General features: G+C 35.6%; 1 protein-coding gene across 1 annotated transcript in view; it reads right to left on the bottom strand.

Annotated features, from left to right (window-relative positions):
- The window catches only part of AMMECR1 (AMMECR nuclear protein 1), a 108,115-nt gene that overhangs the window by 48,410 nt on the left and 47,308 nt on the right, over positions 1–12,397 (bottom strand). The window contains 1 exon segment of the mRNA XM_027089509.1: positions 8,137–8,247. Within this exon segment, the coding sequence (XP_026945310.1) occupies positions 8,137–8,247 (111 nt within the window).

The raw sequence follows: 12,397 nt of genomic DNA on the forward strand, positions 1-12,397 counted from the left end.
ATGAGGTAGTTGAAAGTTTTGGGGAAGGGCAAAGTTCACAGAGGAGGGCTGTTTCTTTTGCCTTTTAAGGAAATCTTTTAAAAAGCATTTGCTCATGCTCATAAAATAATAGCTGAAAATTTAATATTAAATTGCTGCACAAAAACCTCAACATTCAATTATTTTAGAGTACTCAAATTACTAGCAACATTGTCCCCTAGAGTGGTAAGAGTATATTATTTGCATGATATTCTAGAATGAACAGCCGCCTTGAGCATACATTGGTGTGAGCATCTTATTCTTCCAGAACACTAAGATACAAATCTGTTCTCTTGTTCGTTCAGGCCCTAATGACTCAAATACTTCAGACATTTATAAGTAGACCCAATATTTATTTTTTAAATGTTCAGACAAAAGTAAATATATTGTTAAATGCCTATGGTATGATTTTAGACCACATCTAATATGATAATAATTTCATACAATTTTGTGTTCTAACTTATCTTTACCACTTCATCCTTCATCAGAAAAAATGAAGAATATCTCAAGCAATAATTGTCAGGAAAGGAGGTAGATATCAGTTTACTGGACTGACACAAAATATGAATTTATTTTAATGGGACAAGAGGAAAGTGGAATCTAAACTGTTAACTTTTAATTTTCTTCATTTGCCAAGCATCAGGCTATAATCCAACTGGTTCTAGATATTCTTTGGTGAAGAGTGTGTGTGTGGGTACTCTGTTTCTGAGGTTTTATTTTTTTCCATAGCAAGTTCATTCCGCCTCCCTTCAAAATATGTGTTAGTAAAATCTCTCAAAACACCCAATACCTTGTATGTGGTCACTTTGATAATAATAATTTACACACATCCCTGTAATCTGGACTTTTTTTTTGTCCACGTAGGATAAAAACAAACCAAAAAGTGGTATAAAGTGTTCTGCTTTTACTCAAAGTGAAGTAGGGATGGACCAAATAAAATAATTTCATAAATTGCTTTAAATACATTTCTGTTTTTATTACAGATGTAGAATATCTGTTCATCCATTATCACCACCTCTGACTTTTTGGCAAAAGTCACTCTCTACCTAGGACTGTAATTATTTATATAGCTTATCTCTCCTACTACATCATAAACTCCTAAGGCAAAATTTAGACTAGATTTACAGGATGAACTGTTTAAACATAATTAAAGGGAGAAAGAGCAAAGGGGTAAGGTTTAGAGTTAGATGTAAGAATAGGGTCGCAGCCTCATAGCACAGGGAGATCAGCTCAGTGCTTTGTGATCGTCTGGAGGGGTGGGATGGGGAGGGTGGGAGGGAGGGAGACGCAAGAGGGAGGAGATATGGGAAAGTATGTGTATATATAGCTGATTCATTTTGTTGTAGGGCGGAAACTAGCGCACCATTGTAAAGCAATTATACTCCAATAAAGATGTTAAAAAAAAAAAAAAGAATAGGGTCAATTTCCTGTAGTTTACCCTCTCCTTATGAAACACAGAAACCAAGAGCTCTGACAGGGCAAAAACCCATTTTCAGCTTCTCTCACACCTTCACCTTTTTCAGATGGCGTTTTCTGATTTTCTACCCAAAGGCATTGTGCCTGTGGCTCTTAATCAAAGGAGCATAGGGATTCCAAGTAGAGACTCTGAAAATCTGAAAGATGTGATAAGGAACTAGAATCTGATATACTCACTACACTTAATTTCTGTGGCAGTAGGTGCTATATGAATTCAGATAATTCTCTGTAACTCAGGAGTCATCACCCATACTGGGAATGGTTCTTGCTCTTTGGTTTCTCCTGGCCAGTTTTTGGCCACATCTCTGCACATTAGCACAACCACGGGATAATGAAGGAGTGCATTAACTAGCGGCTAAAATCAAGATTCCAGGACTCCACAGATTATATTTAGCTGTGCTATTCTATGGATAATTTCGAGTAAGAGGCATGTAACAATCTAGGTTCCAAACTACACCTCAAATTAAATGCTTATGAAATCTGACAAACACTTAATTTCTCATTTGGTAATTTATACACTGAAACTAACAAATTAGGTATACCTTTTAGGACTCAAGCCATGCCACCTTTTGTAAAAGGCAACAAAATGTAGATTGTAAATTAAGATAATTAATTTTGCATAGTGTTTTTGACAGATCTAATCTCTCTCTCCAAAAAGCATATTTTAGCCAGGAGCCTTGCCGCAGACACTTGCCAAAAACAGTCTGGCCTTAACATCTCCAGAATGAGCTTCACTGACAAGAGTGTACAGTCAGAAGTGAGTGACTCATGTACAGCTTTTCTTTTCATAAGAAAAATCAATCCGGCTGATATTACCGTGAGGAGTAGGGGGAGCTGGCTTAAACTAATTATTCACAGTGAGCCAAGTCTAGTTACCTAAAATAATCAAGAAAAAGAATAATCACAAAATAGTCCGCCCTGAGGCGGAAAATATAATTATGCTGCTTTCAGTGGTTTTAAACTCATACTGCTTTAGAAAAATGCCAGATTACAACACCAAAATATAAAAGCAAACTTGGTTTACAATGAATCTAGTTACCCAAAAGTACCCAATCTAGCCAGGACCTTTGAAAGTAATAAAGTAGGTCTGTTAGCTATTTGCAGTATCCCCAAAAGCCTAATAGTAAGTGAACATTTGTAACATGTAAACAAACAATCATCCTCTCTCCCTCATCCCCCCCTACACACACACCCACACACACACACACACACACACACACACACACACACACACACACCCTTACCTCACTCTCACACACACAAAAAAACACATCACCTTTTATGTGGTCACCCTATTCCCTAGAAAGAACAAACCTCCCTTACTATTTTCTCAGAATTAAGCAGTGCAACAAAGTGGCATAGTTCTGAATCAAGCTCCAGACACTGCCTGCACCTGCATAATTATTTCACTGCCAAGACGGCTAAGAACAACCAAGTAAAGGGGGAAGAAAGGAAAGACAGTCTTTTAAGCGTGATGATAGGCCATATTCCTGTCTGATGAAATAAGAACACATCTATCAATCACTTACATATACTAGAAAAAGTACTATCAACTTGAATTTACATAAAGAAATAGACCTAATACAATGGAATATTACTCAGCCATAAAAAGAAACGAAATTGAGATATTTGTAGTGAGGTGGATGGACCTAGAGTCTGTCACACAGAGTGAAGTCAGTCAGAAAAAGAAAAACAAATACCGTATGCTAACACATATACAGGGAATCTAAGAAAAGGTCATGAAGAACCTAGGGGTAATACGGGAATAAAGACACAGACCTACTAGAGAATGGACTTGAGGATATGGGGAGGGGGAAGGGTAAGCTGTGACAAAGTGAGAGAGTGGCATGGACATATATACACTACCAAACGTAAGGTAGATAGCTAGTGGGAAGCAGCCACATAGCACAGGGAGATCAGCTCAGTGCTTTGTGACCACCTAGAGGGGTGGGATAGGGAGGGTGGGAGGGAGGGAGACGCAAGAAGGAAGAGATATGGGAACATATGTATATATATAACTGATTCACTCTGTTATAAAGCAGAAACTAACACACCATTGTAAAGCAATTATACTCCAATAAAGATATTTAAAAAAAAGAGAAAGAAATAGACCTACACTTCACTGGAAAATTATTAACCAAGATTTTAAGGAATTTTCTTTGACTGAGATGTTTGTGTTCGTCTATATTAACTGTAATTCTCCTCTTTATAAAACTATATAATCTAAGTACTAAAAAAGAGGAAACAAATTTGTCTTTGCTTTCTAACATGTAAAAGCCACTAATGCAACTAGCTTGATGAGTACTAGAAATTATTCTTTTTCAAGTGGGACAAAGAATATTTCTACCTTGAAGTTTTGACCACTAATAAATACACTAATCTGTGAACTTTAATTTCACCATGGATAAACTTCTATCAATAATTCTGAGCTCTCCATCCTGCTTCTTATTTGCTATAATCTTTCCTGCTTTTACTCAGGTCAAGGAAATAATAGTCTATTTAATAGTTCAATGTGGTAATTCTCACAAAGTTTTCCTGCTACCTACACAGAAACTATGTATTTTTACAATTGGGAGAAATCCTCAGCCTACTTATAAGGTCTTATTCCAGTCTACAATAAATCAAAATTTCAATTAGGAGAACATAAAACTTGACTATGACAAGTAGTTTCATTTTAAAACAGTATATTTATACATAAAAACTTAATCCAGGATAGGCATTTCATTTAAAAAGTACCTGGTCATTTTTTACATTTAGGTTTTAGAGATTAAGGGACCACAAACAAACTAGATCATTATCCTCTATAAAATGGTTAGCTTTTTAAAAAAGAAAGGGTACTCATACGGATTTTTGCGTGCCCATGTCCATAGTAGCATTATGTGCAATAGTCAAAAAGTAGAAGCCACCCAAGTTTCCATGCATGGATGAATGGACAAACAAAATGTGGTAGATACATACGGTGGAATATTATTCAGCCTTAAAAAGGAAGGAAATTCTAACGCATGCTACAACACGGATGCACCTTGAAGACATTATGCCAAATGAAAATGAGCCAGTCACAAAAGGACACGTACTGTATGATTCCACTTTTGTGAAGCAAGCACCTAGAAGAGTTAAATTCATAGAGACAAAGTAGAAGGATGGCTGTCGGGCTGGGGGAAGGGGAAATGGGGAGTTAGTGTTCAGTGGGTACAGAGTTTCGGTTGGGGAAAATGAAAAAGTTCTGGAGATTTATGGTGGATGGTTGCACATCAATGTGAATGTACTTAGGGCCACAGAATTATACACTTAAAATTGGTTAAAGTGGTAAATGTTATGGTATGCATATTTTACAATAAAAAATAAAGAGTATAGCTGGGTAACGTTATGAAAACTGAACAATAATCTATCTAGTCACAGATGAAGACAGTGAGTAACCAGATATCCTAATTTTTTTTAAAACGACACCTATACCTGATGAGTCTTTAATTTCACTGTTTATTTTTTGTTTTGCTCTCTCCTTCCCTTTTATCCCAAATACCCTAAGTTCATTTGATTCCATTTATAAGTTTTATGATTTATAGGTTTTAAGACCAGACTCCAAGAATCACCACTATTATGTTCGGAAGAATTGTATTCCTCTTGAAGTCTAATCCATTATTTACATGTAGCCAAAGAACACAATTTCATACCATACAGTAGTACATTTTTGTAATAAGCATTATCCTTTTCTACAGTATTAATCCAAGTCAATTTTCTTCTGACTAGTCTATGCAACCCTGAGTTATATACTCTTTATGATCCCATCTATGGCTTTTCTGGAATTTAAAATAATGTTCTAAAATTTCAGTCTTAACTGCTAACTAGAATTTTTGAAGAATTATTGACCCATGATTAAACAATTTATAGGAACCTGCTTTCAAGTTCATTATTTTCACCATGAAGCTCCAAAACATATATTCTCAGAAAATTTTATTTTATCTTATCTTAAATGTAGTAGTTAAGAGCTTGGACTCTGCAGTCAGATGGCCTGGGTTTGAATCCTGTTTCTACCACTAACTAGATGTGTGAGCGGGTGTACTAGTTAAATTATCTAAATCTCAGTTTCCTCATTTTTATAATGTGGATATTAATACCTAAGAGTTGTTGTGAGGACCATGCATATAAAGGCTCCTCTGCAGTGTCTGACATGTAGTAACTTCTTAGTAAATGGTAGCTATTAATACCACTAATAACAACAGCATGTAGAAATGATAAGTGCCCTATGGGACTGAAAAACATTATCCTGCAACTTTTTTAAATGATGCCACAGTTTTGACTCTAAAATGAATCCAGAAAAAAGAGCAACTGTATATTTTAAGGCTTGTTTTCTTTGTTCGTCTCTTCCAAATAACTTCATTCTTATTATCATATTAAGCAAAAGAAATGAAGCCAAACAAAAATGAGAAGACCAGGTACATATATGTGTATATACACACACAAACACACATCTCTCTCTAATGTGCTGTATACAATTTCAGGAAATTGTAGAGAAACATGGGGGAAAAAGCTGAAAAGTAAACAGGAAGAGCCATAGACTACACCTGTATATGTACAAATACAAATACAAATACAAATGTAGGCAAATTTCTAAGTCCAACTATTTGAATGATTCATTCAGAATCATATTATTGTCAGAAAAAATATACTATAATTCTTCTGGTAATTGCCCTAGGAGACAGATTCACAAGTCCAGAAAAACTGGATATTTTCACCCCTTTTTATCCATGTAGGCAAAAGAATTTCATATTTTAAGTAAAAACAAATTGCTACTATAGTTACTACTACTAAGGATTTCTAAAGTATATAATATTTGATACTGGGATTTCTGCCACAATTTCACTTGAAAGTACAAAGGTTTTCTATACTATCAATTCAGGCTCCCCAACTATAAAGAAAAATGGAAATTTTATAACATACTTCTGTTTCTGAAAATGTGTTCCTTGGAGCACTAATGGCATAAGACACGAGGGTGGGAGGATAAAAGGGTTCTGTAGTCAAAGAAGTCTGGGAAATGCTGCATTCCGTATCCCTCAGAGATTCACCACACTATTAACATAAAAGGTTCTGAGAAACCCTGCAGTGAGCAGAGCTGTTTAAATTTGTTTAACTCGTGTTCCCAAAATTTATTTGGCCATAGAACTCTTTTTTCAAGCAATACCAAGGAAGTGGTATTCCTCATAACAACTTATTTTAGGAAATATATAATAAATTGCCTTTGATTAGCTATTTAAAATGTAATTTCATATGCACCTGTCGTGGCAGAATTTGCTAAAGTCCCAAAATGAGTCCATGGTACTTCGTGTCAGGGAAAAAAAAATCTAACACGCCTAGACTTATAACTGTACTATCTTTAGTAAGTTGTAGTTATTTCCAGAATGTGTGTTTCAACCCCCTTTCTGCCTAATTATTATTTAATCAAGTCCAAACACCCCATTTCTAATACCTGTGAAAATCTAAGAATGAACATGACCCTCCAAGCCTTTCCTTTTCTTTCTGGGCTTCAGTGTAAGCTGAGAAAATCCTGTAGCTGTGAGCTACGTCTTCAAATATAAGAATACTAAACTCAGTTGCCAGCATTTTATTAACTGGTGCTATGAGCAGCATTTGTGCAATTCTATAGTAAAATAATGAATCTTCCCCAACATTAATCCTGAAGCAAAGCAGTGAGTGATTATTACTTCATTCCCCTGACATCTCCCTAATACTCCTATTAAGTATGTAGAACAAAGTACTATAATTACTACTTTATCTATTGGAGATTGAGCAACTTGCCACAAGTACCAATAGTCAGCAGGGACCAATTTCTTGTTGGACAGACACTGTGCATATTACAACTATAGAAACTGTATCAGATAATCACCCTGAAATATGAACAAAAACAGGAAATTCCTTTGCTAATAGCTTATTATTTAAGGAATTTTCCTCTTTTGAAATAATTTTGGAACACAATTTGTTAGAAATCTAAACTTGAACCAAAAAAATCTGATGGCATGCTAGATAGCTTTTTGTGAGTTCAGAAATTAAGAACAAAGTCTTAACAACTGTAATGAGGCATTCATTACTTTGTCCTTGTGTTGGATGAAACAAAATAAGTAAGCTGCAATTAATTCTGGGTAAAGTGTGAATGTGAATGATTATGCTGCCAGGCTGTTGCATCACTTTCTTCTTAGGTTCTCCCTTCAATTCCAAAAGTACATAAAAGTGTAACAAAATGTGTGAGATGGAATAGACATCAACAATTTTTTTAAAGCCTAACAAAGAAGACACAATGACTATTATTATGGAAATAATACATTTAAGTAACCCATAGATATTTGGTCATTGATTTTCAAGTTATACAAAATAAGATGGCCACTGAAAGAAAAAAAAAAAACACTTTAAGACATCTATGGCAGAATACACGTAATCACAGTATTTTATGTTATGATAATATATATCAATAACATTTTATCAGAGACAAGGCAAATGGTCGAAGAAAAGAAAAAAGTCTGACACGAAAGAAGTCAAGAATGTTGACAGTTCAGGAAAGAAAAAGGAGTTAAAGTATCAGGTTCAAGTTTCTTAAGTTTTTTTCTTTTTTTTTTAAATGTAGAAGCAGAGGTAACAAAAATTGGTCTTCACCTGGTAAGTGTGTACTCCCTGAGTCCTGAATGCAAATTCATGGCAGAAAAAGTACCTATGCATCCACGCAATCTTTTGTCTCGACCAATCTTCCATGTTACAAACAGTGGGCTGTAATGGAAGATAAAAATAGGGTAAATCAATCAATTCAATTAAAAGAAGTATTTGTTGAATATTTACTATATCAAGCTTAGGTGCCTGAGCTATAAAGACCAGAAGACAGGCCCTCGGGGGCTTAGCATGTAGCCCAGTAGGACTGCATTTAGCAACAATTATAGCTATGCTGTATTGAATGTATTCTATATGTCAGAAAGCCCAATAAATGGTCTTAACGGATTATCTATGTTAATCCTCATCAACAACTCTGGGAGGCTGATACTATTACTAACATTCCTATCTTACAGATGAGGCAGTCCCACAGTTAATACATCATGAAGTAGGAACTCAAACCTGGCCAATCTTGACTACAGAGCCATTACTACCTCATTCCTCATTTAAACCTCAAGTCACTGATTGATTCCTAAGTCTAGTCTAGAAAATCAGGGGAAAAAATAAACAGATTTAATAAATACTTACTGAATGTATGGGGGGGGGTGTACAAAGCACTGTGAAAGGTGCTACTGGAGATACACAGTTGCCTAAAACATAGTCTTTGCTCTCTGGGAGCCAGTACAGGAGGAGGGCATGTTCACAGCTAACTAACGTACAGGAGGAGGGCATGTTCACAGCTAACTAACACAAGGCAAAAGGAAGTAAGTGCTATAAGCCATGTCCAAAATGCCATAAATTAAGCTGCTGGGATAGGAGAAAATTTCAGTGAGTTTGTTCATCTTCAGCTTGGCCTAGAAGAACGAGTAGGGTTTGGAGAGGTGAAGGACAACAGCAAATATTAACAAAGTAATACTCTGAAACCAGAAAGTTTATCTTAATTTTCAGATAAAATTATTGCCAACAAATACAATCATCAAACATCAAAATATCAATTATAATAAAATGGCAACAAGAAAATAATTTAGTTGTTTTGACTGTTGTTTTAAGAAGGGTAATATAGTTTTAAATGAAGTTTAATACAGTAGATGTCTGGATTCTGCAGCAAAGCACTGATAGTCTCAATTAATGGTTACGTTTAAAAGCAATTCGTTTCTAAACTGAAGCAACTTTGTCAGATTTTATGAAATAAATTAATTTATACATTTTAGGACATTTTGTAAAAAGATTAATACCCTACAGTTGGGGATGGTTCCTGTTAATATGAGTATTCACAGTATTATTGGTAAAATATAATACATTTCTGTTTTCTAAAAATTAAAATTTTGGGGGGATATACCATGTGTCATATATCTCTTATAATATGCTGTTAAGTTGGAGAACACATTCTTTATTTAGAGTACTCTCTAATCAGTCATCAGCAGTTGGGGAAAAAGTTCAAGTACTTCAATCACCCACCTTGAACATTTAAATTATGCTGTGTTCTGACAAGTAACCACAATGGCAGACAGGTTCCCAAATAAATAATGCAAACCAGGGAACAGTACTAAGAATTACCTCCTTCCAAGAGCCAAATGCCCAGAGGCATTGAAAAAGATGACTAAGTACAAGGCCAAGTTTTGTCAATGTTAGTATTCACATGCTGGATGACCGACACTAAAGGCCCTAAAATAAAAAGCAAAAGGTAAATTCCAGGGTTTTTTGTTTTTGTTTTGCTTTCTACATCATATATACTATCTTATAAGTTGAGACAAGATTCTAGTGCTCCAGCTGAAATTTATCTCTAATTGCTCCTGACTAGTAGTTGATCAGGAAGATAAGTATTAGATGGGATCACTTTCTCACCAATTCTTCTATTACTCATACAAATACTAGTATCCTAAAATTCACACACGTTATCTTTAAAGATGAATTTCACCTCTTCATTTTTCACCTTCTGATTTGGTAGAGTCAACGTCAGCAACCAGTAAATGGACAGTAAGAGGTCAATCCTTGCCCACAGCAATGCCTATACAAAAGAGCTGTGTGTAAGACACATCCCTTGGCAGATTCAGAACAAAGTGGATTGTACTGTAACAGATATATCTATAACATGTCTTTAAAATTCCATTGATGGTTTCTCAATAACACAGAACTAAGTTGTATATTCTCTTCCTCAGTGACTTGAGGGGAAACCTAAAAGTATGAGTGAATTCATTTCCTATCAAAACATGGAAGTCATTTACAAGTACTTTACCTTCAATCCTCTTGTTTATCCCACTAAAATAGATATGTACGCCATTCTTACTATAATCCTGTCTATTCAAGCAAACATTCAAAATTTGTAGAGTAAATAAAAAAAGAACACCATTAAACACTACACTATGAAATGTGTTGGAGGGCATTCAAACACATAGTGGGAGAAATTATACACAGTTTCTTATTAGGCTGTGCTATGACTGATGAAGGGATGATTCACTCAGAGGGTAGGGTGCTAGAGGATAAGCTGCATTTTGCCAGGCGCTCGTGGCCTGCATTTTGCCAGGCACTCCATAATAAGATGTAAAAGTACACAACACTTTCAGGGACCAGGATGTAGTCTGCCAGTCTTGATAACTTGTTATTGTCTCTTCCAGATTTAACATTCTATGAATTTTAGGCACTGTTGAGTATATGTTCTCAAGAGCCCTCGTAAGAGGTAGAGCAGATACAGAATCATCTGTACTCTCCCTGTTCCTTACCTGCCCCAGGAAACATCCTCTTTGGGGGTTGGTATTGCAGGGAAGTATCTGTGTCAAAGATGGGAGGGATTGCTACTTGACAACCCCACTGTGTTTAGGACAGATGCCTGAAGATGGAAGAAATCAGACTTTTAGTAGACAGAATAAAACTATTCCTTCAAAATCTGGGACTCTAATTTTTCATTTGCAAATGCCCATCCAATGTCTTTTATAAAGAACATGTATATGGAAATTTAAAAAACCCAAAATATCTAAAAGCAATACTTAATGGGGAAAAGAACTTAGGAAGTTAAGCATTTTAAAGTAGACTGAAACAGAATAAACACCACGGAGCATGAGAGATTGTATCTTGTGTGTGATAACTACTTTACACAGGGCAATGATTATGGGAACATTCAATACATATCATCTAAACATAGCAACAAAGGTTTTTCTTTTCCCAACACACAGAGGGAAGAAATAGGCAATTTCATTCTTAAATGTTGTTATTAAAACATGTATGAGTTCACAAAAGGACATAAGACATCAGCATAATCAGAGACAGATCAAAGTAGAAAAAGGGATTTGAGCCTGTTGAGAGGAGCTGATTACTCAATGACAAGGAAATAAGGAAAACAGTTCATAGTAAGACAAAAAGTGAATGTTTTTGGAAAATACTTTTACCGTATGGTTTGAGGCTACCTATATATATTGAAGAAATACTACAAACCAGAAAGGGGCTCAAAATGAAATGAAATATTAATGGAAATGTTTATCTGAAGGTAACCAGACATAGCTTTTTAAGGAATTTTCCCACTTCTGAACAGTTTGTGCCACTATGTTCTGAGAAATGTTTGGAGGAAAGTAAACTCTCTCCATTTTTCCAAGCCTGTAGACAGGAACAGGAAATAACCACCTAATCTAGGTAAATCTTCCCTGCCAACTGGCAGCCAGTACTATCAGGTCAATAGTAGCTCTCAGGGGAAATGTAGTTGCACGGAATCAGCAAAAGTCCAGAAAAGCAATGTAAATCTGAGCAGGATACTCCCCAGTCTAAGCTGCATGCCACTTCCTGTGCCCCCCTTCTGAGACTATTCTACTGATGCAGACCAGGAAAGATTAGAAATATGTTTGTGGGAGAGGGGTACAACTATGAAAAAGGTGTATTTACTTAATTTTTTAACCATAACTCCTATCTCCCCTGCCATACCAAGGCAAATACGGGTTAAAAATACGCTTAGATATTAGCAAGCCCCTATTCCGGCAATTTGCTCTTCTTTAGAATGAGATTTGTAGGCGGTAACATTAACAACACAATGTCAATCCCCACCAATATACTAATTACTGTAACAGGGGTATTCAACAAAGTTATTTATATTGTAGGTAGATACAGGAAAAGAGAGAAGTCCTCTAGCTTCGTTCTTTTCTTCTGTCATCAAATAATGGTTGCTTTTCAACTGAACTCAGGTTCCTCACCAACTCTGTTCAAAAAATCCAACTGTATTACTCATAACATCCAACTCAATACCATAATTCCACAGTATCTAGAAGCTCAGAGAAACACAGAAATGGCA

Source organism: Aethalodelphis obliquidens, unplaced genomic scaffold (genome assembly GCF_003676395.1).
Source record: "Aethalodelphis obliquidens isolate GAN/ISIS:26980383/991018 unplaced genomic scaffold, ASM367639v1 scaffold66, whole genome shotgun sequence".
NCBI lineage: Eukaryota > Metazoa > Chordata > Mammalia > Artiodactyla > Delphinidae > Aethalodelphis > Aethalodelphis obliquidens.